Source organism: Corvus brachyrhynchos, unplaced genomic scaffold (genome assembly GCF_000691975.1).
Source record: "Corvus brachyrhynchos isolate BGI_N302 unplaced genomic scaffold, ASM69197v1 scaffold34, whole genome shotgun sequence".
Classification (NCBI taxonomy): Eukaryota; Metazoa; Chordata; class Aves; order Passeriformes; family Corvidae; genus Corvus; species Corvus brachyrhynchos.
The window spans coordinates 6,572,752-6,599,288 of NW_008238126.1; the positions used below are offsets into that span (position 1 = coordinate 6,572,752).

Below are 26,537 nucleotides of genomic sequence, written 5' to 3' on the forward strand. Positions count from 1 at the left end.
ATCGCCTCTCCTGAATTAAGCAGTGTTTTTTCAGCTGCAACCGTCTCATCATTTACAAGCAAAACTTTCATAGACTTTTTCTGGGTTTTATTGTTTTCCCATGGAAAGAAATACCTTGTAAAGGAAAAAAAAATCCCCATTTTTTGTTTTAAATAAAAGCTTCAATGGGCTTTTCCCTCCCTCCCCTAAGCCTTGGTAGTTATTCTTCCCTTAATTTAAGCAAGGCTTATATCAGTTGACATTATACTTGTGCTTACTTGACTTGAGGTAAACACGGCTAATCCTGCTTAAAAATGAACTAAGATTATCTATGCACTTTATTGAAATGGATTAAAATTTTACCTCATATTAAACATTAACAACTTTTCTTGTTCAGACAAGCCCTGGGAGGCTGGAGCAGTGTTATTAATTTGCCTTCAACATCACTAAAATTTCTTTGAAAATAAGCAAATTATGCACTTGTGCAGAAGGCAGGTCCCTTTGAAAAGATGGTGCTCACAGGAGATCTGGCTCCCTTTCTTCTTTGGATAAAAAGAGTGTTTCTTTTTTAGGTTTTATTCTCTTTTTAACACTTCATTTTCTTTCTGAGTTCCTTATTGAAACAGCACCATTCTTTCTGCTCCATTCCTGATGTTTCTCCGGGGGAAAGATCAGCCTAGCAAGAATTAAATGCTCCTTTATTTAATTTATATCTCAGGCTGACATTGGCTCACATGCACTCACACCACACACCTGGAAATGGAGATGTCAAAGTGCGGTGGGAAAGCCAAGCTTTTCACACCAGTTCCCGTACAAAGAAAGTGATGACTTTGTTTCAATTTAATAATTTTTGAGGTGGGAAAGAGAAGTCACATTATTTCAAGTTTTGGTATATTTTGAATCATTTCAAAGACTTCAGGAGCGAGCTGAATCCACCACAATTCCCATTTATCCCATCTGTGGACATGTGTATACACACAGTTTGGTGTTTCAGTGGTTCTGTTCCTCAACTTTCTGCTGACACGTGGCAACACTAAAAGGTGTTTTTCTTAAATAATAGCCCATTGTTCCAGCTGGTTATGAACCCTCTGCACAAAGCGAGATCAAACCCTGCAGAGTTCATGCCTTCAGACACCGCAGGTGCTCAGCCCTTTGCCACCAGCGCCGAATTACCCGGCAGCCTCGCGCTGAGAGCCACCTGATGAGAAATGAAAAATAAATAAATAAATAAGCAAACAAATCAGCCAAGATGGCTCTTTTCTGGGCTCAAGACAAGAATTAAACGCTGCACGAGGCCACAGCACTATGTATGAAAAGCAGCGTTGCCTGCGAGGCGCCGCCGCGGTGGCACTCAGCGGCTCCGGCAGGGCAGGAACTCGCAGAACGAGACTTTCTAAGGAAACTGGGAGATGTTCCCGGTGACTTCGCTCCCTTCTAGCTACAGATAGGATGAGGCGGGGATTCATCACAACCAGTCGGATCATTATTACCCAAACACACACATAGGTGTAGTCCGTGCCCCGAGGAAATTGGAACTCGAGACAAGCTAACGCAGGCACTCCTGCGCCGGCTGGTGCCAGTGGGGGTGGCGTGCAGAGGTGATAATTGAAAGTTGTTGGGTTTTGGGGTTTGTTTGTGTGTCTTCCCCCCCCACGCTGAGTCAACAGGAGGTTGTTTTCTACTTTCTGCTTCATTCAGTGGAGGTGACAACTTCAGTTTTGCTTGGTAATCCAAGCAGTCAGGGCTGTGCCCAAAGCATCACCTGGCACCCAGGGAACAAGGGTAGGACAGTCTGGAGCAGATGGGCAGTAGCTCCTCTCTGTGGGCAGGGGTACAGACCGTGTTTACAGAAGCCAGGAGGCAAGTGATTCACTTCGTTCCTAAAAATCTGAACCTCTGATCTGGTGTCCAGAGGAAAAGGTAAAACACAAGGGAGGAATCGCTCACCTTTAGAGAGGGGAATGGTGGATGAAGGCAGGGAGTGTGTCAAGGCAAAGATGGGGGGAAAAATGCAGCTGAAGTGGGGTGCTGGCTCCAGGGACAGCTGTGCTGCACCCCAGCCATGGATGTGGGCTTGACATCAGCCCTCCTGTGCAGCAGGACCTCAGCCCAACACGTCCTCTGGCTCCATGGCTGAACGCTGGTTTTGGCTTTACAAAGAGCTGGGTGAAACCTTTGGACACCCAAAACAAGGGCAGGCTTGGAGCATGAGAAAAACAGGTCTCTGCTTGTGGGGCCAACCTCCTCCCTCCCCCTCCCTCGATTGAGAGCTTCATATCCGAAAATCATTGAGCAGAAGTACAACAGCTCCAGCCTCTGCAGGCTGCCAAGGCATTCTTGCTGAGTGAAGCTGTTTAGGTGCACCGAGACACGGCCGGACCTGGGGCTTGCGTAAACCTCCCTTCCCCTGGAACAAAAGACCTGCTCCCATGGCAGTCAGGTGCACGCACGAATCCCTCCCTTTGAAAACGTGTTCAACCGGTCTCGGTGCAAAAAAGACAGGTTTGACCAGAATGTCCCCTTGTGCAGAGAGGCTCTGCCAGCCAGGCCCCGGCATCAAAGGCAGACGGCTGGGTGCTCCGCAGCCCCTGATTAGCATCAACAGGAGCAGAGCCCAGGGTTTGCAGCACTAAAGGCCACAACCAGCATCCAGCCCCAGGCTCCAGCAACACGTCTTGTTTGCATGAGTGCATCTGGGTTTGTACACCCGTCTGCCTCCTCAGGAGCGCTGCAGAGAGCGGCAGCATGCGAACCCCAAAGTCTGCTGGCTGCTCAGCATCCCAGCAGGAGGGAGCAAGAGATGCAAGCTCCAGCTGCAGCTGCAGACACTGCAGAAAGTGGTGGCCTCAGGATCACAGAGCTCGTATGGGTTTGGGTTTTTTCCCATTTCACTTGTTTATTTTCTCTTCCTTCCTGCCCCTCAGGAAGCAATGGCAGTAGGTACACCCTGTCACCGTACTCATGGTTTGTGGTATCTACAACTCTGCTTCTTTGGCTTTCACTTCTCTGTGGGGTTTCATTGAAATGCTTGTTTAAAACCAGTCCTTATTCCTCCTGTAACACTGAAAGGTTCCTCTGTGCTTGGCTAGCCCAGAAAGGTCCCCGTGGATCTTGCCTTTTCCCACCCATGCTTCCAGACATGATCACTTCTCTTAATCCCCAGGCAGTGAGTAGGGGTGAGCCCCAGCAAAGCTGCACCCACCCACCCAGCACATGCTGCCATGCAAAAGCTGCCCTTACCTTCCCAGGATGGGATGGAACAGCAGGGGAGAGGCAGGCAGGAAGCAGAGGAGGAAACGACCATCGCTCAGCCACAAATAGGACTTGGCAATGCTGATGCTCAGCCCCACGCTATGAAGTTCGACCCTGTTGCCTTCTGTAGGTTTATCCATGGCCTTTTCTCCCTCTCCCCAGGCTGACCCACACACAGTGAGAGAGATCCCGTGACTTGCCCACTGCCCTGCCTGGGCTCTTATTGCCTCCTGTGCTGCTTCCCTTCTGACCCTTCTCCAAGCCCTCCTCTTTCACCCAGACATCTGTATTCCTCTTTTTTTTCCAAGTAGCTGGGGTTAAGATGCAAGCAAACACTTTTCCCAGCCCAGTGGTTGCTGCACTGGGGCTGGCTCTGCACATGAAGGGCTCCACAGGGAGATGGGGCATCCTTCTCCCGTGGGGGTTGCTTACACCCAGGCAATGCATTTTGGAGATAAATTGGGGATTAAGAATCCTCACAGCCATTGCCCCAAAGCTGAAGTCTCACCTCTGCAACACACTCAGCCCCTAAACACTCAGGCTCAGATCACACGTGGCACCATGAAAACTCCCTTTGCGTTTAGGACAGGTGCAGGTTTACGAAGTTTTTCCACGCGTAATAAAATTTTACTTCTAATTAGGATAATAATAGCAAGTGCTAGCTCAGTTCTGCTGGCTTAATTTCCACCTGCTCTTTCTTTGCAGTTTGATGTGGTATTTGCTTCCTGTCATGCATTCTTGCATATTATTTGTGCCGTGTTATCTCGCTGATGTGGTTCACACAAGGAGTGGTCGAAACGCAGCTCTGACTGTGTGTCACCACCACCAAGTTCATTTGCCTCTGTAGGAGGAGGAAAATAACAATAAAAAACCCCCTAAAATAATAATAATAAAAAAATCCAGGCTGCCTCATAACTGTGTGCTGTGCACATGTGCCTCTCTGAGAACATGTTGTTGTGGGATTTTTTCTTTTTTCTTCTTTCCCCTTCCACCCACATTTGCAACCCAGCAAGCTGCAAGGTTTTGGTTCAGCTGCAAGGCGTCTGCTTTTCATGGGAAAGGCATTTGAGCAGAGCGTAGCTGGGAGCCCTCCTAGGCAGGGGCTGTCCAGGACAACCAGCAGCTGGGCTGTGGCTCTTCAGACCTTATTTTACTTCAATACAATTTCTTTAAAGCTTATAAGATTGCTAAAGAAAAATGGATGCCTTAGGTAAAATGGGATTTGCTTAAAGACTGGGCATAGCAAAGAGAAGATCAATGCGAACCCGTAAGTGTCCCCAGCCAGGAGCTGGTGGGACCTTCTCATCACTCCCATTGAAAGTGGCATCTGGTCCTTTTTATCCAGCTGCCCTCTGGTACCATCACATCCCAAAATGTCATCCGACATCCCCATCATACCCCCCCCAAACTGTCCCCCTGGGCAAGGACCCTGCTTCTCTGGCAAGGAAAGGGCAACCCAAAGACAGAACGCTACTTGCACCGGGATGTTTAGTTGTGTTATGAGCTTTTATTTAAAAAGCACATTTATACAGCAATAATTTCGCAGATACAAACTTCAATTTTGTATTCTACAAAAGTCTTTGAATATTCTTCTCTTTACAAAATGGAACATTACAAAAATACAGACAATTTAATATGTTTTTTTTTTATACAAATGTCTCTAATTGTAGTTATTTTCATTAAAATATTACTACCACAGAACTACAATATTTTAGTCGACTATAAAAAAATTAATTCAATGCTTTTTTAAGCAGCAAAATGTAAATAACACAGGTCAGGACACAGTTTATAGTCATAGTGGATATATCTAAAATTGTTTCAGAAATAATATTTTACATAGTTAATTTTTAAGGTTTTATACATTATTTATATAATATTTATAATATAAAAAAAAATCATAGCTTGCTATAAGTTGAAATGATAGGACGGATTCTGTGAGAAGGATGTGCAAATGGCCGTTCTGCGTGTTCTGCGGGATCCCTTTGCAAACGCGCTTCGTGGAAGGGCTGCAAACCAAGGACCTGTGGCTTCTGGGCAAAAAAAAAAATTCACCATCACACCCGAGAGAGGCACAGCTGATTTCCCACCGGAGTGACCCAGCGGAGCACAGGACCTGGTACTGCCATGGCGCACCCCGGGGTGCCCCGGGGAGGAGGAGGAGGAGGAGGAGAGGAGGGGATGCACAAACCAACTGACACCCAGGCCGGGACGTGCCGCCCAGCAGCCCGTCCCAAAACTGCAGAATAAAAGTTTCCCCGGGACTCAGCCCCGGGGTCGTAGTGCGAACGAGTCTTCGGCAGAGCCGCCGCTCCCCTCGCGCAAACCGCCGGCTCCCGCGGGCGGGCGCACAGAAAACCTGCTGGGATTTTTTTTTGGGGAAAAGGGGATGGCTGGGAAGTGGAGGATGCTCTTTTCACTTAGAGGGGCTCGGGTGGGATGAGCCCTCGCCAGGGAGTGAGCGGGGAGGAAGAAATGTGGCTTCTCTGCATGGAGGAAGGAGCTCTCCGGCCTCACTGCGCGTCTTGGGGCCGCTCGTTAAAGGCGTGTAGTGTGAGCAGAGAGAACAGAGACCCTTCGGAGATCTTGGACTGGGCAAGCTTCTTCTAAATTAAGTCACAGTATGGAAGAGAGGAGGCAAAAATAAACTAGGATCAAAAAGAGAAAAAAGCAACTCTTACAAACCAATCCCAGATCTTGACTCAGTGCTGTTGCTCATATGTAGTGCTATACAATTTAGTGTCTTGAGTTGGTTTTTTTTCTCGCGGGCATTGGAAATCTTCATAGTCAGAAAAAATCTAGGATGGCCAGCTTTCCAAAAATCCCTTAGTGTTCATTGGGCTAGGAACAATTTGGCGTTCACTACAACATGAACACTCAAACCAATTGCACATCCAGAACTCCGGCACCTCTCTTTGTTTGTTCGGCTTTTTGTGTTGTGTGGGTTTTCTTTCCTTTTTCATTGCCGCCTTTGCCTTAGTTCACCATCACCACCACCCCTTTCATCCAAATGTCGCAAGTTGAAAAGACCACAGAGTAAGACTTTACTGGTCGGGCAAGAAAGTCTCTCCCTACATTCTACTGTCTGATGAGATTTGAGAGCAGCAGGTAGTTGCTGTCAGCAGTCACTTTTCTTTTGCAAAAAAAAAAAAAAAAAAAAAAAAAAAAGAGTTTAAAATACAACACCCATCCGATTCCTTGAAGTTCTACACCATGTTGTGATGGTTATTCCTCTCAATGATGTCCACAGGTGAAAGGATCTCCTTCCGGATGGGAGGTGGAGGCAGGCAAGTCTTTGTCTTCGGCTTGAAGAGATCTGAGACGTAAAACACCTGTAGGAATAAGTGGAAAAGGCAAACTTAGCCACAGTGGGTGATGCTTTCTTCAAAAAGTTGGTTTACAGAACACACACACGTCTTTAAGCTGTGAAAATAGCACTTTTTGAACGCCTGGCAGTAACAGCTTCGAAATCCCAAGTGCCTGCTACCACCTTTCTGTACAGCAGAGAAAAAGGCTCAGCCCGCCCTAAAGAGTGTAAAAACATGAGAGGACAACTTGATTTCTCACTGCGTAATCACTGAGTGCAACACCCAGACCTCTGCTGAATGGGTTGAAAAGCCAGGAAACAGATCCATGGCCTGCACTCCAATAAAACGTTAAAGCTGCGAAATCCCAAGTGCCTGCTACCACCTTTCTGTACAGCAGAGAAAAAGGCTCAGCCCGCCCTAAAGAGTGTAAAAACATGAGAGGACAACTTGATTTCTCACTGCGTAATCACTGAGTGCAACACCCAGACCTCTGCTGAATGGGTTGAAAAGCCAGGAAACAGATCCATGGCCTGCACTCCAATAAAATAACAAAGGTCTCCAAAGGGCTGGCCTGACTCATCCTGAGTGGTTTCAGGGATGGAGTTGGTGTGAAACAATTCATTGAGCCAGACATCAGGTAGGCAATTAAAAGCTTTCAAATCAAAGCTGTGTTAAAAGCTCTCAGCAGAGAGTCAAGAGTGAGCGATGCTCCTCACGCCCCACCAAGGCACCAGGACAGAGCTGGGGTCTGGTGGAAGCCAAAGGCTAAGGAGAGGAGGAGCTATTCCTGACTCCTTCTTCCTAAATATCCCGTGATGTAACCCCTCTCCCGGATGTGAAAAAGCCAGTGCCTGGCAATTTCGGAAGGTAGCAACACAATAAGAAACAAAGTGCTGGGAGGAAACTTCCACATCCTCCTTTGGCCACACGAAGCTTATCAGTCCTTCAGGACTGGGGCACTTTCACCCTTGCCAAACCTTAGCCCCGTGCCAGAAGGGAAAAGAGTCAGATCCTCTGGAGGAAGCAAGAAGTGGCAAGGATTCATCATTTTTTCACCTAGCACCACAGCCCCAAACTTCCGTCCTGCCACCGACTGCCTCTCCCAGCCCAAATGTGATGGCTCACCCCAGAAATCCTAAACCCCAATAATCTGGACTAAAGCCAATGGTTTGCTGAGCTGAAATCCCAGGATGAGCAGCACATGGCTGTAGGAATCACAGTACATTTGGGTCTTCTCCCACAGTACTCAAATGCAACATTTAAGCACCCAGATAAATCAGGGGAAAAAATAATTCCAAGGTGCTCAAGGAATAACATTAGATTACTACTTCCAGGCTGGGTAACACAGGGAGGAAGGAAAGGTTTGCCCCACCTGCATCTCCACATTTTCTAGCTACCCAGAGCCGTGTGCAGCAGGTCAAGTTGTCCTTGGAAATAACTTTTGCAAGCCCCTATCTGCACGGCAGATGAGGCTCAAGCTGGGCAGACAGCGAAGCTGCTGTAAGCAGCAATTTACTCCTGCAATTGTAACCAGGGATGCAGGAAGCTGAGCTCTGCTTTTATTACTTTGTGGAAAAGCAGAGAAGGAGCAGATTTATGAAACAGGTCTTTTCTTGGTGAATGTGCTGGTGGCTGGCTGTTTGGTTGTGTAACAGAGCTGATAAAGTTGTTTACAGGGCATCCAAGTAGCAGCATGTGTACCTTTGGGTAAATAACAGGATCCAGCTGATGCTCCTAAGGATCACAAGTTGGAGTCTGGCCCCTTGCTGGAGCATCACAGTGTAAAAACACATTGAACTGCTCTGGCACTGGTTTTCTTTTGGGTTGTTAATGACTGTAAACCCCCCATTTGTCTGGTTTGGAGCACTTCTGGTGCCATCTCGCTCATTTGTCCACCTCTGAGAGCCTGATTCAATCAAAAAGGTGTCCAGCTTCTGCACCAAGATAGCCATGACAAATCAATTTAGGGGAGGAGATTGCTGAGTGCAAGAAGCATATGGGGATTGCTTTGAGTCCGGTCCTTTGACAGGAATGAGTTATGATGGAGTGTCATCCTGGGTATTTCAGCTTTTACTGTGCTGCTTTTCAGGGTTTCATTCAGAGACTGGTTAAGAGGTTTCATTTCTCTTTAAACTGTATTTCACTTTAACATGGCTGGAGGTTATATAAACATTTATAGGAATAATGAAATGTGATCTTTGGGGGTTAAAAGTGTGTTAAATCCTCCTAATGCTTGAACTGTTTAACACAAAAAAGGACTAATAAACGTGCTAAGTTTTTCACTTGGATTAGCTCCATTTCCTGTAGAAGGTGCTCTCCACCCATAAAGAAAACTTGATGGGAGAAGACTGAGAGCCTATTTTAAGCCAGTATCTTACATTCCCACTCAGCAATTCCTATTACTTTTCATTATATTGAAGCAATTTTTAATCCTATACAGAGAGGTTAAAACAACTCATCTAAGCTAACCAGAGCAACACTGGGAGCATGTCCTTCTGACATCTCCCCTCTTCCCTCTCCCTCAGATGAGACATAAACCACACAACACACAGCAAGCTGCCTACAAGGCACATAAAAACTATTTCTATTTGAGAAATCCTCATCGTATTTCAGCCTGGGTCCAAATCTGAATGTTTCATCAGCTGGAAGTGCTTGACATTAATGTCTTCTGCTTGTTATTTCAGGCACTGAAAGACAAACGTGTCTGCTGCAGCATGACCTGGGTTTAAGCTTGGGCAGCCTTCGGAGATGAAATCCACAATTGGTTGCTACTGCAAATTACGGCCTGATAACTGTGGTGTTTTTACAGCTCTTGACTATCACCAGGGTGGACCCTGAAGGCTTTGCTGGGGGAAGGGGTGGCTGGGAGCACCCAGGCTTGGAGGTGATGAGTCTCCAGGTCCTTCCCTCTGTTTCAGAGCAGCCTGTGTGGGAGAGCTGGGCAAGAACCCCCAGGACATCCCAGGAATTGCAGCCAAAAGCTGCTGAACTGCTCCTCCAGTGCAAACTCCAGGGTGTTTTGGGATGACTCTTCCTCTTGTCCCTTGCTGCCACCTCCCAAAATGGAGGAAAGTCTGTCAGGCCCTCCTAGGCAAAGGCTCCCACCAGCAAAGCCAGGTTCTGGAGAACAGCACACTGGTGGTTCTCTGCAGGCTGAGGGGATGGGACAAGGGCTGGGTTCACACCCTGCCCTGAGCCCTAAGCTACGTCCCGAGATGTTCCAGGTCACGGAGCCCTTCCTGCAAAGCATTTGGAGACAACTGCCCCTTCCACCAGCGGGCTGGGACAGCAGCTCAGGCTGCCCCAGGCTCGCAGGCAAACCCAAGCCTGCCTGGGAAACTCCAGGCAGCTGCTTCCTATGACACAGGAAAACTATCCCAGCCCTGCCACAGCCTCCCCTCCCCAGCACAGCTTCCAGCTGCCGGAGGGCTGGGAGGGCACAGCCAGGCCTGCTGCTTGTCCCAGCCAGGAAGCATCCGGACACCCATCCCAAGCATCCGGAGAGCTATTGTCCTTCTGGAATCGCTGCTGGGATCCAGGGATGGATTGCCTGGTCCCCACTCCCCTTCCCTAGGGCTGTTAGCCCACTTCTCAGCATAAAGACACACACACTTCTCCCACCTTCCCCTCTGGGTCTGCTGGCCCTGCATGGGACATCGGCACCAGGCAATGGCAAAACCCAACAGCTACTGCTCACAGAGTTAATACCATGAAAACGTCCCAACAATGACATGTCTGTTTTGGCTTTGGAATATTATCAACGAGTGGGAAGTACATAAATAACCTCTTTTCTCTCCCTGCAAAATGTAATATTGGTCAACTTAACTCCTTGTTCCCAAGGCTGATTTACTTTTAGAACAGTTAAAAAAAAAAACCAAAAAACAACAACAACAACAACAAAAACCCCACAAAAAGTGGTGAGTTGTTAAAATCTTGGTTTCAGGAGTTCACACAGGCACAGAAACCACCACAGCCCCCAGAGTTCCTTTGTGTCTATCTGAGGCAGCTGCCTGACCTGGTGTCCCCCATCCTGCCAACTTAAAACATCTTCATCTGTCACTTCGAGTTACAGGGCTCTGCAATCAGGTCACCCTTTGGAGAGCAAGTGGCACGAGAACCAGCCCAGCAGCTGAAGAGAAGTGGGCACAGCTTTTGTCGGGCACTTTCTCAAAAGCCCTTTTCCTCCATGAAAATCTGCCTCCCCTCATTGGGCTGCCACCCGTTTTCGGATGGATTGTGTGGGGAACAGCCATAATCCCAACCACCCCAGACTCTCTGCTCAGCTCCTGGTGGACAGGGAAATACTCTCCCTTGACTGAACATCCTTCCAGTGCCCCGAGCTGCCTGGACCAAGCCTCCGCAGCACAGCGCTTCCCACCACATCCCCAGCTGTAACACGGAATCACCTGAGCTGAACTGGTGGGTTGCAAAGGCACTGCTATTCCCACAGGACCCTCCCAGCACTCCCAGTGCCGCTCCTGCCCTGTTTTCCACACTCACCACGCAGTAAGCCACCAGGGCTCCCTGTGCAAAGCCTGCCAGCACGTCGGTGGGGTGGTGCTTGTGGTCCGACACGCGGGACAGGCCGGTGTAAAACGCCATCATGATGAGGGTGAACTGCAGCAGGGGACGGAGCAGGCGGGCTCCCTTCCACGTGAATCTGGCCTGCAGATAAAACTGTGGGAAGAGAGGGAAACAAACAAAAAAAAAAGGTTGTGTTAATTTGCCCAAAATGAAGCAGCAACTGCTCTGTGGGGGTGGCTGTGGGGCAGCCATGGCCCTGTGGCTCAAGGAGGGGGAGTTGTCAAAGAGGAAGGATGAAGGATGCTCCTTGCACATGTGTGGGCTCTGGAGGGGTTTTTAACCCATGGAGAGGATGAGGACAGTGGTGGATGGGCATAGCCCCCCCTCAGTGAGCCCACACTAGGGGATTGGGACCCCCTGCATCCCAGCTCTGCTTCAGCCTCCACACAGCACCACATCCGAGTAAAGAAATTCCTCCGGAGCATTATTTAGCGCATAACAAAAACAAGGTCCCAAATCTGGGGTATTTAGGACTCACAGCATCTCTCAGAGGAAAAAGAAGAGTCAATACAGCATGCTTAACCTTCTGAGCCACCCCAAGAACTCCCAGACATGGCCACAGCCACTGACAACATGCACAATGCCACCCTCTAACACTACCACCCTGTCTCCCAGCCTGAGCCCCAGGGTTTGCAGGAAAGCAGGGAGCAGCTGCCCCGCTCCACGGCCTGGGAATTCCCTCACTGGGTGGGAATGACAAGCAAGGCCCTGGCTCAGCCCAAAAACACGATGCTGAGGTGATGTCAAGCAGACATTGTAGCCCTGCCGTGACTATCTCGGGCCCGTTTCCGTTCTGGCTGCCGGGCACAGCCGGTTCCTGTGGGAACCGGGAAGCTGGGCGGGAAGAGAGGGCAGGAAAACAGCAACTCCTGCCCGTGGATGAGTGCAGGGAGGAAGGCTGTGGGGAGGGAGGGACGCCACAGCAGCCTCCAGGCTTGGGGAGCAGAGGGTGTGAGAGTGCGTGGCAAATGCTGCTCAGCCCCGGCCGCTCAGCCCCACTGCCCGTGGGCTCAGCCCCCCAGCTCTGCTCTGCCTGCTCCTAAATGAAGCACTGGAGTCAGACCCAGTGTCCTGCAAGGGGCTCTGCTACATCAGAGGGCTGGAAAGGGGTTTACTCCCCATTTATGATCCCTTTTACACATGCAGAGCAGTTTGCACTGCCTTGATGTGAAAGGGAATGAAGCTCTCGCTGGGTTCCCTGAAACCACAAACAACTTAATGACAACATAAAAGCATAAAATGACCTATAAAAGCAGAACTAATTGGGAAGCTGATAAGAGGGAAGCATCATTTTGGCCAATTTAGTATGTTTGGCTGTTGCACAAACATTGTATTTACCCCTTTTTGGAAAGAACACACACTGGGCTCTTCTGAAGAAACGAAACATCGCGTCATCTCAATGGAGCAGATGCTCCAAATTATCCAGATTGTTAGCCAATTAACATGGAAGGGAGCAGCACCAAAACAGCTCGGTGCTGGCTAATTCACATGGTGATTCTGGGGAATATATCTGCAAACCAGCCCGAGCCTGGGAACAGAGCCACGGCCCCATGGAGCACACCCCACACCCCACACCACAGAAACTCGTGCACACAGAGCTATGGGGTGAGTCTCAGCTCCCACAGCAAGCCCACGCTGATGCAGCCCAGCACATGGACCACTGGGCTGGTTCTCTATAGTTTGGGATGATAATTTTCATTGCCATGGTCTTTGGGCACCCAACTTCTGCCCCAGAGGATAACTGTACAGACAGGATACAGCTGTGGATGCCCCATCCCTGAAGTGTCCAAGGCCAGGCTGGATGGAGCTCTGAGCAGCCTGGTCTAGTGGAAGGTGTCCCTGCCCATGGCAGGGGACTGGAAATAGGTGACCTTTAAGGTCCCTTCCATCCCAAACCATTCCACAATTCTATTTTCATGTTCGAGAGCCTCAGCTCAGCCCAGGAGAAAGTGCAAAACTCAGGTTCCAGTGCACTGCTGCTGCAGAGCAAAAATAACTCCAATATTATATATTATAAACCATCACTCTCAGTTCTACCAGGAAGACTTGAAACCTGATGCCTTATTTTAATCTTGTGTCTTTGTCCCATCAAATCCCTTAAGAAGGAAATTTGCTGCTGGATAATCTGACATTTGTCACTTTTGCACAGTCTGGACATCTCCTCAAATCATTCCATCCCACAAGCCTGGACTGAACAGGTCATCTAGAGGTGAGGGTGCAAAGTATCAATTAAAAATCAGCAAAAAAAGCAAATAGCAAGTTTGAAGACACAATAAAGCAGGCACTTCTGGAGCTGGACTGTGACCCTCATGTGCAATCTTTAGCCCTGGAAAAGGAGTAAAAAGCAGTGTGGCACCATATGGGGTGTGCTGGGTGTCCCCCAAGTCCCCAGCACCCTACTCACACCCACACCTGCACATCTTGGAGGGCTAAAACTCACCTGAACAGTGCCCCTCAGACACTGCAACACCAGTGTGAGGATCTCAACTGAGTTCCTTTTACTGCCACAATTAAGGCCATGGAAAAGTTGCTCCTTATTCCCCATTCATAAGGACAAAAAAAGAGGGTAACAGCACTCCTCATATTCCACAGGCATTTTATGAACCTGCAGTATTACAAAAGCTGCTCTCAAACACCAGGATCCCCTAAATACTTTCAAGGTAAGACTTGAGGTGCTCCAGACTTTGCCCTCAGTATGAAAGAAAACCCCAGTTAATAAGAGAAGGTCAAAAAGTGAAAGTAGAATTCAGAGGCTGAAAGGATCAGAATTTCCCTAAAGCAGGAATTAGTGCTATTACAAGAAATGGGAAGTTCCTGGAAATTTATCTGAAAATCTGCTTATGAAGGTGTTTTTTGTTGCTTTGTTTTGGTGTTTTTTTGCTCCTGGGAGCAAATCTGAAATGCTGCCTGCTACAGGCTGACAGATTTGGATGGGAATGTGGAGCTGGAATGGAGCTCTTCCCGGGAGGGGGTGGAAGAGCAAGACCACAATCAGGGTTATTTCCACCACAGATCATCGCAGGGCAGCGAAAACCAGGAGCACCACCAGGAGCAAGGGTGGATGGAATGGGATCACACAGAGTGGGAGTTATTTGGAGTTCCCATCCGCTGTCTCCTGGCAGAGGCTGAGTTACCACAAAGCAGATGGTTTGAGGGACGTCATATCACTCTTCCTGTGCCAGGGGACTTCCACAGTGCTGGTGGGGACATCCCACAGCCACACACAACCTCTGAGCAAACCGAGGAGGAGCTGGCAGGGGACACAGGCTCAGAGCATCACCTCCAGCCTCCCGGGGCTTTCTGCTCTCCAGAAACCCTGTCCCATTCACACTCTCCCCGCCGCAGGGCTGGACTCCATCAACCTCAGCCCTTAGTCACACCTAAAGTTTCCTTCTGGGAAACAGCTGGGCTTGCTCCTGGCTGTCTGACCTGAAGTGACCTCCTTCTCCAGCCCCATCTGCAAGCAGAGTGGTACCCAAAGTGCTACAGGGCCAAAACTTCCCCAGCCCAAACTCACTCCAGTGTAACGGACTGCCCTGGCTGGACAAAGCCAGCTGGAGGCTGGGGAATGCAGAACTTGGCTTTTAGCACCAAGCTGGACAGAAAGGAAGGACAGGAGATGGGAAAAGACCTCTCAGCACCTCTCAGCATGTATTGTTTGCCTCTTCCCTGCCTCTGCTGAGTGCACAGCACCTCTCACCCATCAGAAACATCCCCAGCAGCTCAGCAGCTCAGTTCACGCCTCAGCCTTGGCCTCTGATGTAATTCCAATTTATTCATTTCCTTAGGTCACCACTGAACTCAACTCCTAGTCCACAGTCACCACAAAGGTTCCTTCACAAGGGCACATCACTGCTTAGCTGCACCAGGGCACCTTCTCCACCCTGCAGCAAGGAGCTCCAGGAAGAAACCTCACACTCCCTCTGACACACAAACCCAGCAACATCTCTCATTTTTCATTTACATCAGTAGAACACACCACAACCCATTCTGAAGTCTTCTGGATCACCCACTGACACAAATACACAAGCTTTGCTTGCATATTATCCAGAATCAGCCAACATTGCTGAAGGATATTAATTCCGCTTTTCTGATATTTAAATTTAGCTCTTCTGCACTCTTCGTGTGATTTCAGGCGACTTCATGCTGCAAATAAATCATCATTATGGTCTCACATGCTCGAGGAGTAGAAAGAATCCCCTTTGCTCCCTGCAAAGACTCCCACACATCCACAGAAACAAAACCAAGAGGTGTGGGTCAGCTGTGGAATAAGCTGTTCCTTCCATACCTCCCCTTTCCTCAGCCTGCTATAAATATGTATTACAGCTCAGCCAAGGAGTAACAAAGCAAGGAAAATTAAGACAAAGAGGATTACCCAAGAGTAATTTCCCCTTTTAAATTTTTTATACAAAGGCCTGATGTTAATTGAGTATTCCTGGTGACAAGAAGGCTGCGAGAAACTTCGCCCTGAAGTCTCAGCATTCAGAACTAAATCCCAGGGGATTTTGCTGTGTTGCAAGTGCCTTTCCCTGGGACTTTTCCCTCAAAGCCCTCCAGGGCTTGGCACCTATCGGTGTTTTCCTGCTAGGAGCCCATGGATAGCACAGGGCTCTGCTGCTGTGCCGGGAAAAGCTGTGGTCACTCATCCACTGTCCAACCAAATACCTGGACAAATCCAGCCCCACGGTGCAAGCGAAGCCCTGCGGGATGCGTGGGAATCCATGGATTTTTGAATAGACTGACTGGAATTTTCTGGCACCCGTCTCCACCAGGTGAAGCGAACTCGAAAACATTTTAATTCAGAATGGGCTCCGAGAGTGAAGCCAGGGAACGCCAGGAAAAGACGGGAAGTGACTTATCCTGGAAATATGAAGTATTGTTCAATCAGGAACACGCTCGGGACACGAGTGATCTGCCAAACCTCTGCAGGACACGCTCAGCCCCACAGATACCCCCACTCTGCAGAGGCCCCTGGCACACTCTTGGTATCCAAAGTGTAGGCAGCAACCTGCTGCAGCACAGCCCTCACTTCCCAGGAACAGGGGAGCATCCGTTTTGTCTTGATTGAGATGATCTCCTGATTGAATCCATCAAACACACCTCCTGCAGGCACTGACGTGGTGGATGCCACATTTCTAACCAGGCTTGCAAAACCCCAACCATTCACTGAGGTGGGCAAGACAGTGGGGTTTACCTTGCACCAAATAAAATCCCTCTGGCTTACTATAATCTCTTTTTTCCTGTAATTATTTTTTGGTATTATCGGCCTCTCCAGCGTGTCAGATTTTCTGCCTCGCTTTTTCTGTGAGATTTCTCTGTCAGGCTCGGGCAGTGACCAGGGAGCTGGAGTGATGGAGAGCAGGGTGCTGTTAGACAAGCTGGAATCAGAATCATTCAGGTGGAAGAGAGCCTTAAGATCATTGCCTCACCTGTCTTGTCTCAAGTTGCCTTTTTCTCCCTTCAATTCATCACCAAACACTTGATGTAATTTTCCCTGACTTCTCAAGGCACAAGGCACCTGGACAGCTGGTCAGACAGAGGCTGCTACCAGCCTTATCACAACACTTCAAGTTGAAAATTAAAATAATTTTTATAAAGGGATTGCCTCCTCCATAGAGAGGGATAAATGGAGCAGCCTCTTGTCAGGGGGCGTGGGGAGAGGCTGGTGAGTGCTGACAGCTCAATTGTTCCTATATGGGGACAGGGAAGGGCAGCAAAGAGAGACCAGAGGCACCTCTGTGCTCCAAAGCATCCCACAGGAGCTGAACACCACTTTTAAAGCCTGTTGCAAAGTCAGAAAGAACATCAGGCAGCAGGCGTTGGTGCAAAGCAGCACTGGGAAATCAGGCATGCAGGTTTCCCATGCATTCTGTGGGAACTTGGAATGCACTCTGCAGTTTTGGGGTCTCTGTCACCAGCCCCCCAATCACTGTAGACCCATTTGTCTCCCACCTGGTCCACAAGAGCCAGAATTTTAGAAAAACACATGGGAAAAAAAAAAGTTTGTCCAGCACCCTGCAGAAAATGGGTTAAGCCCCAGCAGAGAAACCATCCCCAACTTAATAGGGACTGGCAGCCCTTGCTGTTCCCAGATGCTGGGCTCAGAAGCACCTCAGGGCTGACTTATCCAACTGCCCACAGAGCTCCCCAGAAATAAATGTCTGCCCATGTGAGCATTCCAAACTCAGCTCAGAGAGTTTTATGATGGGCTGAGCCTCCTGTGAAGCATCACCAAGGCAGCTCTTCATTGTAATACAGCTGGGAGGAGACAGCCAAAACGTTCACTGCAGAAATCCAAAAGTTTTCCAAGAACAAAATAAAAGGGAAAACAAAGAAAGAATTTAATATGCTGCCCACAACTGCCTGGAAAGCTCAGTGATTCAATTACAGAAGCTGCTCACAGGGAGGGGGCATCCAAGGCTGAAAAGGCAGGAGGGAGGAGTGGTCACTTTCTTCCCAGAGGGTAAGGGATGAGGGGGTGCACTGCTCATAGATAAAAGCTCATGTTTCATGTTTTTATCAGTGCTGTTCCTCTGCTTGCTAGTCCAAGATTACCGGGGATGGAGGAGGAGCACGAACCTTAAAAGCAGCACAATACTTGATTTTTTATGAACTAAGTAACTTTTTACAAAGGAAAACCAGACACAAACCCCTCTGCAGCCCCCTGCAGAAGGCCCTGTGTGTGTGTCCAGCCCGTGTGGGCAGCGCTGCCTCCCGCAGTCCTGGCAGGAAGCACCTTGGCAGCCACCCTGGCCCCAGCCCCGGCACAGGAAGGGCAGAGCCATTTCTCACTGACAAAGGAAAACAAGTCCTAGCCCTCCCCTGCGGAACCAGGCGGGCAGAGGCTGCTCCACCTGCTCCGCTGGCACATTTCGGAGCCAGGCATCACCTCCTGACATGGCCGTGGCAGCACATCCTCCCCCTCCATCCACGAAACGTTCTGGCTCGCCCCAAACTCTCCTCAGCGGAAACCACAACGTGAGGCGGACAAAATTGCGCAGGTCGTCCACAAATTCAGTAGGATTTGGATTTAATTGCCACCTTGGCTACATCCCAAAGTTGCACGCACAGCTCAGCTATCACGCCAGGAGTCTCCATCCTAAATAACACCACAGCAGCTGAGGGTGGATCTTCCCACCACCAGCTCAGACTCTTTGTTTTTTTCAACCAACTTTCCATGTCCAACGCTCATCCTGCCATTACTGCTATGGAATGTGGGACAGGGGGACAAGGGATCAATCAGTGAGGTCACTTACCACCAAATACAGCATGGTGTACAGGGAGAAGGACGCATGCCCGGAGAAGAAGGATTTCCTGCAAAACAAAGCAGGTGCTCAGAACCAGCCAGTATAATCCTCAATATTATGATTTTCCCTGTAATACGGTGACTTGCATGTGGTATCTGAGGATGCCAGACCAGAGGGACCCACAACCCCCAATCCTCTGGGTTATGAAAGCCCTGTTATCCGCCCTGCCTGCTGCTGAGGCAGAAAGCGAACGGACGGACAGGATGCTCGCATTGTTTGTCCCTTCCTGGCCTACTCATGGGACAGCAGTTATTTCCAGGCTAGCCCAATAACTCATCATCTCGCCTCAAATAACCGGGAAACCCTGAAGAAATGAGAAGAGAGCAACTCCTCTGGGCGCTTCTTTGCAGCGTGAGGAATGTGCCCCTGGAAAAGTCAAAATTGGGCATCTGATAGATGTGCTAGAGCTCCAAGGGGAGGGACTGGCAGCCCTGCCTGTGAGGTGGAGCCTTTCCTGAGGAGAAGCTCTGCTCTGCCACACGGGACAGCTCGGGCTGCTCACCATGAGCTCAGCTCTGGGGGTGAATTCCCACAATGAGCAGCAGCTCTGGGAAACAATAGTGTAGGAGTAAAGAGAAAGGAAAAGAAATGTTATTCAGCTGAGTGCCACACTTCCCAAGGGAAACTGCTGGTCACTGGAAAGTGGATTTATGGCCTTCACAGAAAAAGCATAATTTCATAGAATCCTTGAATGGTTTCTGCTGGAAGGGACATCAAAGACAATCTCACTCCACCCCCTGCTATGGGTAGGGACAGCTTTCACTATCCCAGGTTGTTTAGACCCCCATCCAAGCTGGCCTTGAACACTTCCAGGGATGGGGCATCCACAGCTTCTCTGGGCAATCTGTTCCAGTGCCTCACCACCCTCACAGGGAAGAATTCCATCCTAATATCCAATCTAACCCTACTCTCAGTCTCAGATTTGAGTCCTCTATTGCTGACAGAGAAACCCCAGACACATTTAGTGGCAGCAACCCACGGCTTTGGTGCCACGGGGTCTCACCTGGCTTCCTGGACCCTGCTGTCATTTCCCCTGCAGGTGTAGTTCTGGATGTAAACTCCCTTGGCGCAGTTGATGGTGGAGAAATCCAAGTCACAAACCGCCAGGAAATGCGGCCGCAAGCGCCCGACGGACACTTTGGCAATGTCTGTGAAGCACAGGCTGATGGCACAGCCAAAAACAAAGCAGCCCACTTGCTTGTAGAGAGCTGCCACGTAGGGGTTCTGGATAAAGGAGCGGGATTTCTCCTTCAGGTAGTGGATGCGGTAGAGCTCTCCCGTTATAATCTGTGAGGGAAGCACAAGAGGGAGGTTAGAGAGGGGGAAAAACGCTGTGCAAAACCAGGGATGGGTGTGAAAGCAGGGCTGAGGCAGCTCTGAGATCTCAAACCAGGAATCTGCTTCTCCAGTGAGGAAGGAGAACCCATGGGCCAGTGTCTCTCCATCCTCCCCCTCTTCCCTCCCAATGCTCGGAATGGTGTTTATGGAAAAATCCAATAAACAAAACAAAAAAGGGGTAGATTTTGGGTTAGCATGTTGGCATATATTCACAAAAGTGAAATAACACCCCAGGCAGAGTGGGAAAAGAAAATTGACATAAACCAGATAAAGAATTAGTGTGTGTTGGGAAGGAGAGGCCAAACCCACTACCCTCTTATCAAACTGATGTTGGAGGAAAATAAACACACAGCCTGCTTATCTTCCTCTCTTAAAATCATTAACACAACAGGGGAAGAAACAGAAAGCCCCAAATTTTTCAGATTGTGGCCCAAAACTTGCTGCCAGCAGACCCAACTCAGACCTCTCAAGGCCTCCATAAAGTCCAGCTATTTTGGGGCATTTCAAGGGGTCTTGCCATCACATGGCAGCAGATTATGTTTTTCTTGTGTCGGGCGTGCTGAGGTTTGACAATACTGCCATAAATCACTGTCAGGGAGCAGAGGACCCAACTTCTCACATTCAGGACTCTTAAAAGGCAGGTTAATGAAAATCAGGCTGTGAAATGAAGTCCAAATGTCTCACCTCTCCCAAAGAGCCAAAGGTTTAAATTGTTCTCCGTCACGCTACACACCTAAATTTTAAGCTCCAGATTTACAGCTTTAGGATTTCATTCATTACTCTAAGTGTTTTTATACCTGAGTAATAAATCGGGGCAGGGTTGGTTTTTTTTTTTTTTTGGATGCCCCCTTGTCCCTGTCTCTCTGAAGTCACGGGGATTGTGATATGTAAAATTAACTGTCAGGAAAAATGCCTTCATGTTAATCCCTTTCTGGAGCAGCCAACAATATTTCTCCCAGTGTGGCAGCCTGCCAGCCATAAGCAGGAGACGAGGTTCCCCTGCCTACCTTTTTTAAAAGCTTGGCACAACCTTTGGAAACTAATAAACTGGAAAAGTATGGCAATTAGACTAAGAAGAGTTGAAGCTGTATCATTGTTTGAACTCACTCGTACCAGGGCTTGAAAAAACAAAGGTTCACCTACGGCAGCTGAAACTGCAGCTAAGCAGGCTTTATCAAAGAGAGATACAACTGTAATCACAGAAAATAAATGCCAAGCTAGAGCAGGCTCTGCTACCAGGCACAGAAATGCTCTGAGTGGCTGCACCACCATTTGGGGTTTAAATGTGACAGCTGAGATTTCCTCCTGGAAATCTGGTAGTGATCAAGACTTGTTTAGGGAGCTGCAGCTAACTGGCTTCAGCATCATTTTAATCCTCACAGTCTCCAAAGACCATGGTTTATCTCCAGTTTGGACCACTTTCCAGCACAAGCTGCCAGCCAGGAAATCTACAGGCGTGAGGCCTGCAGAGGGAGGTTGTCCTGGATGGACACAGAGGCTCCTGCACGAGGGCAGGTCCACTCCCAAAAGCCTAAATTCACAAGGAGGGGACCTCTGAGAGGCTCAAAACTCATGGCTTTCACAGAGGGAAGACCAGGCAAATTAAGGATGGTATCTGATACTGGGAGATGTGCCATTACTGCAAACTCACAAACAGATCCACACAAACCTGAGGCTCTTGGCCTGGGAAAGGCATGTGACCATTTTAAACAGGGACCAACAAAAGTCTGGGGATTAATATTTTTCTCTCACTGTTGGTGGTCTGGGTAATTGCACACATGTAGCAGATTGTAAATTGGAGCCTTCATTCTCTCACTAAAACGCTGCTGGGTACCCAGGAACCTTCCCCAGTTAGTGAAAGCCATGGATCAACTTAATGAGAAGCTAAAAATTGGGTAAACTTGGTTTTTTGGCAGCGCTGTCCCAGATAAAGCAGGACGGTGAAAAACTAATGCAGCACAGATGTGCACAGACTGGAAGGACATCCTGAAAAGAAAACAAGTTTTAAAGATATCAAGCTCTTCTCAGGCCTTGCACTCCTGGCAAGCCAACCACACGGGACACGTGCCATTCCGTGGTGATGGGCACAACTCCCAGGGACTGGAGCACATATTTTAAAAAGTTGGTCACTAGAGAGAAGCCAACATCAAAATTTTCTGTCTGTGAATGCTTTTTGCAGACTTTCAGTTGTCAAGCCCACTTCATTGTTATTATAAGGTATCACCAGCAATCCAATTAGCCTGTAATTACTTTTAGAGCTCTTCTAGCCACTTGCTTTTTGTGTAACATTCTCTGTGCTAATCACATTGGATCGTATCACCTTTGACTGTAAAACAACCAGCTAATCCAGCTGTGTAACTTGGACTACCTAGCAAATTAATTTTATTAGGAATTTTTCATAGCCTTTCAAGACCTATCAGGTGTGGGGACACGGGACTACAGCAGTGGTACCCCTACAAGGTTCAGGAAGAGGAGTGCCACCTTCCCCTGGCCATCCAAGGGACCACACCAACATCAAATCAACCACCTTCCAGCATGAAGAGCAGTCAGGAGAGATGTGAGAGCGCACAGCCCAGGGGCACGAGCCTCTCCGGTGTCATCTGCATGGAAATTTGCCTGAAGTCAGTAAATACACAGATATTAAAACCAAATGCATATCCTCTCCCATCCTGATGGAAGCAAAGGTCTCGCCTCTGCTGTTTACTTAACAAACTCTCTGGGTGTCCTCAAGCCACTTAAAACATGGCCTGGACCTTTTCACCCCAGGCTAGACTGCCTGTGACACCACGTAAAGCTAGGGCGTGAAATTTTGGCTGCTTCACCCCAAAAGCCAGCTCCCTGGAAGTCCTCATAACCACTGCCCTGCCTTCCAAAGGCAAACGATGTGAGCGAAGGGAGCGGAGTCAGTGCTTTGTGGATTTGGAAGGAATTCCTATTATGCTACAGTAATTCTGGTATCTGGGTTACATCTGAAAAAGGAGGTCAGGCTGACTTGAATTTTCCATGCAGGCTGCCATAGCAAAGAAATCTGTTGCTTCAGTTCCTCGTTAGCCATTTGTGTCACTCAACAGCAAATAACTGAGCTTTTGAATTTACCTTATTAAGTTACATTTGTTGTGGGCACAGTGAAACCAGGGCAGGAACATCCAATTCTTTGGGGATTTTCTTTCTCTTTTAATTGACCTGCTATTTCGTGGTAGAGAGTTGATGGATCACATAGGCAGCTGATTATGTTTCCAGTTTCTGTTCCAACTCCTGTATTTGCCACCGCCTCATTAGGGATCAGAAGCACACTCTGCATGGAGCTGGCGTGCCGATAGCTCTGGCAGTAATGCGAAAATGAGAGGCTTTTTCATTTCATTTTTATGGCTTTTCCACACTCGGGGGTCATTCACCTGCGGGGTGAAATTCTGGCGTGTTTATAGAATTGGGGGCCTGGCACCTTTTGGGCTTGTTGTGGGGAGGGAGGGGGCAGAGGGACAGGGAAGTTTTGGGACCTACTTTGCTGAGTGAGTGTATGTGGTCAGGAAATGATGGAGATACTCACATCACAAAGCAGCAAGGCTGAGGATGGAGTATTATCAAAGCAGGCACTGTGCCATCCTAAAGTATCTACTGCCCACGACATTCATCTAGGAGGAAAGATGGAAGGGGAACAAGTGCTCCTGACCTCTCCATCTCCATCCCTCCCAGCTGAAGGAGCAAGAGGAAGGTGGCATCTCTGGGAAAGCACCTGAGCTGTTCTGGCAGCAGGTGAGAAGGAAAATGTAGGTACTTTTCACAGGGGAATTTCCTCTTAGCTGGAAGTGTTTAAGCAACAACCAGGAGACAGCTCTTGTCTTCTGCCCCACACCAGGCACACACTGGCATAAGGAGGCTCAGCTCATGGGCTGAGCTCAGCTTTTTGGCTGACAAATAAAGCTCTTATCGTACAATCATTTCCTAGCACAGCTCTAGAAAAAGGAGAGAAGGAGGAGAAGGAAAATGAAGAGGCATTGGGAAGGTGGGGCATTAGCTACTTTTTACAGCGAGGACTCTGGGAATATGCTCCCCATGGAAGGTTTTAATTGTCTTTTAAAAACGGCTGTAATATGCAATCTCTTAAAAACCTAATACTAACCTGTTAAATTTTCCAGGCACTGGTTAGCTGGAAAGATGTATCCTTTCTTTGTTTTTTAAACCTTATAAAATAGGCAAATACCAAGAGTTATTTGAATAGGGACAAACCATGCCAAGTCTTTACTGACACTCAAGTGTTTTTGCCTCTACTCTGAACTCCTACTGGAGGGTGAAAAAGTTCTCTGGAAGCTCACAGACTTGCCCAAACAGCTTTGGGCCTGTTTACAGGCTTCAGGAGTAATCTCATTGCTCTCATTACAAGCTTTCATTTGTAAATGTTTGCAACTCCACGCTTACAAAAGTCAAACAATCGCAGAGGAGATGTGCACCAGGTAGATAGCCTGGCCATGGCTACATTAGCAAGACAAAGAGGTGCCAAAAGCCTCTACCGGGACAGAGGAGGAGGTTCTGGAGGCGGGACTTACCGCGAGGATGGCGATGAGGATGCCCGCAGCACACAGCACCGCGTCGTTGATGGTCTCCACGTTCTTCTGTGGGTACCTGATGCTGTCGTCGTCGCAGTAGAAGCCCCTCTGGTAGGGTTGGATCGTGCTTGTCTCGATGATGAGGAAGGGCAACCCAGCTACAAAGAAGGGGAGACAACAACCAAACCCATCAGCAATAAAGGCAAACACAAGCAGCTCGAAAAAAAACCCCAAGACTCAACTAGAAAACCCCTTGCAAACCATTCATCACTGCTCCTGGTGCTTTTCTTTTCTTATAGCTATCTTTCCAAAGGGAATAGCATTGGGATTTGTTTTTCCAAGCTGGTCTTGCAGGGAAAAAGCATCTCCTCTGTTATGGTTATCAGATGTCTGCGCAGCCTGGTTCCAGTTAAGCCCTGTTCGCTGCAAATATTAACTTACAGGAACAGACCTCTGGAGCAATCCCTCTGCAGAAGGCCATGAAAACCAATCTGGCACTTTTCTCCGGGGAGGGCCCGATGTTCTTCCGAGTGCCCCAGGCAGAGCAGCCCAGAGCTGAGCAAACAAACACGGCAGGATCGAGTATCTGCAGGGCTTCTCTCCTACCTGGCCAGCCCAGCTACTCTCCATCCCCGTCACTTCCCTGCCTTTGAAGCCTTCCTGGACTCACTCCTCTTTGTATTTACAGGGTGTATTGACAGCTTGCTGAGAGTGTTTGTACCCACTAATGCAACAATCATGGGCTTTGAGCAGCTGTGGAACACCCATCCATGCAAGGACCAGCCCATCCACAAGAGCCGGTGAACTCCCATCAGAGCCTGTTCACCTTCAGTCACAATAAAGCCACGTGAAATCTGGGGTTTAAATACTATCTGTGAACCCTCTGCTCAGGATTCCTGTGTCTGCACACCTTGGCTGGATCTTTGCACCAGGCATGGAGCAGATCTGCTCAAGAACGTGGGTCAGGACCCAAAGTATGGAGGAGACACCTGGAAATTGCAGTGTGTCCGTAAATCCATGTTTTTGTAAGTTTTTCAGAGAAACGCAGCACTGCCTCAAACCTAGAAGGATGTTTCCCAGACACAATGTCACTTTGGACAGGGCACACTCCTTCCCTTTGCCTCAGTTTCCCCATCCATCTTTGCTGTTAAGCCCATCACTGAGAGGAGCACTACATCCCCACAAAACCAAGCCCCAAATTCCCTGAAACCCACGTTCACAGTAAATCACAAGCCACAAGGTACAGGAAACCCTCCTCCCACTTGCAGAGCGAAACCCAGGTAAGGGGAAAAACAAATGCACAGTGGTTCCAGCTGTCCTTGAGCCAAGACAACAGGTCTCACACCCAGATCCTACAGAAGGCATTAGGGAATACTTGTCGACCACTAACTTGCTTAAGTATCTGTGGGTTTGTTTACACAGCTAGAAGTCAAAGACATCAGAGGGTTTTTCCTTCTAAAATGAATAAAAATAACAAATAAAAAATGAAGCACTGTTGGGTCCGACCCAAAGCTGTCCACAGTACATCTGTAGTGAGCACCATCTGCTAGATGTGATTAGCAAGGGCACCATCCATGTTGTTCAGAAGTGTCATCAAAATAATGTTCCCCATGTTCTCCACATGAACCACTCTCTAGATTTCACTTTGCGCAATCCACTTTGGCTCCTTTTCCTATATGTTAATGGGTTTCCCTAAGCCAGGATTACTACAGGGTTTTGTTATTCTTAAGAAAGAACTCCATAACCCGTGAGCAGGGACAACACGTACTGAAGTAAAATTTTCAAGTACCCAGTAGTGGCGTAGGCCACTGCTCAGGACCCCTTTCAGAGCCTCTCTAAAAGCCCTAGAAATGGGTTAATTGCAAGTTCTGGGCCCCGAGTTGCTTGGCAAGGCGGGACAGTTTCCACCACACGTGTGAACGAGCGAGGAACAGTTTCAGAACTGCTCAGATTTGGTAAATAAAATCGGACATCTCGTGTGAATCCAGCTGATCTTCATTCCACGATTTAACCGTTTTGATGCCCAGCCAGCTTGGCCCCAAAAGCCTGCCTCTGGTGCCAGCAACCCCGTTTTAATAGGCCACTTAAAAAATCCTTAAGTTTCCCAAGGAGAAATGGCAGGGGGAGAAGCGCTAACGTCGCTGGGCGCGATCCGGTTTCGCGCGCACCCGGAGCGGCGGCGCAGGGTTGAACTCGGGGAGTAGACACACCACGGTTACGTGGCTCAT

At 48.6% G+C, this 26,537-nt stretch overlaps 1 protein-coding gene across 1 annotated transcript; it reads right to left on the reverse strand.

The window, feature by feature from the left end:
* Window positions 1-4,718: 4,718 nt before the first annotated feature.
* PLPP3 (phospholipid phosphatase 3) lies at window positions 4,719-26,537 on the reverse strand. The gene is made up of 6 exons (XM_017733542.1): window positions 26,447-26,537; window positions 24,310-24,467; window positions 19,431-19,714; window positions 18,377-18,434; window positions 11,037-11,213; window positions 4,719-6,560 (listed from the first exon to the last, which is right to left on the reverse strand). Exons 1-6 carry the CDS (start codon window positions 26,535-26,537, stop codon window positions 6,435-6,437), a joined length of 894 nt encoding a protein of 297 aa, XP_017589031.1. The 3' UTR covers window positions 4,719-6,434.

Excerpts from the sequence above, each read along its gene's own strand:
- PLPP3 (XM_017733542.1), bottom strand. The coding sequence starts at position 26,537 with ATGAGCCACGTAACCGTGGTGTGTCTACTCCCCGAGTTCAACCCTGCG. Across the intron at positions 18,435-19,430 it reads AGCAGGGTCCAGGAAGCCAG|GAAATCCTTCTTCTCCGGGC; the intron begins GTGAGACCCCGT and ends TTTGTTTTGCAG. Across the intron at positions 6,561-11,036 it reads CCCTGGTGGCTTACTGCGTG|GTGTTTTACGTCTCAGATCT; the intron begins GTGAGTGTGGAA and ends TTATTCCTACAG.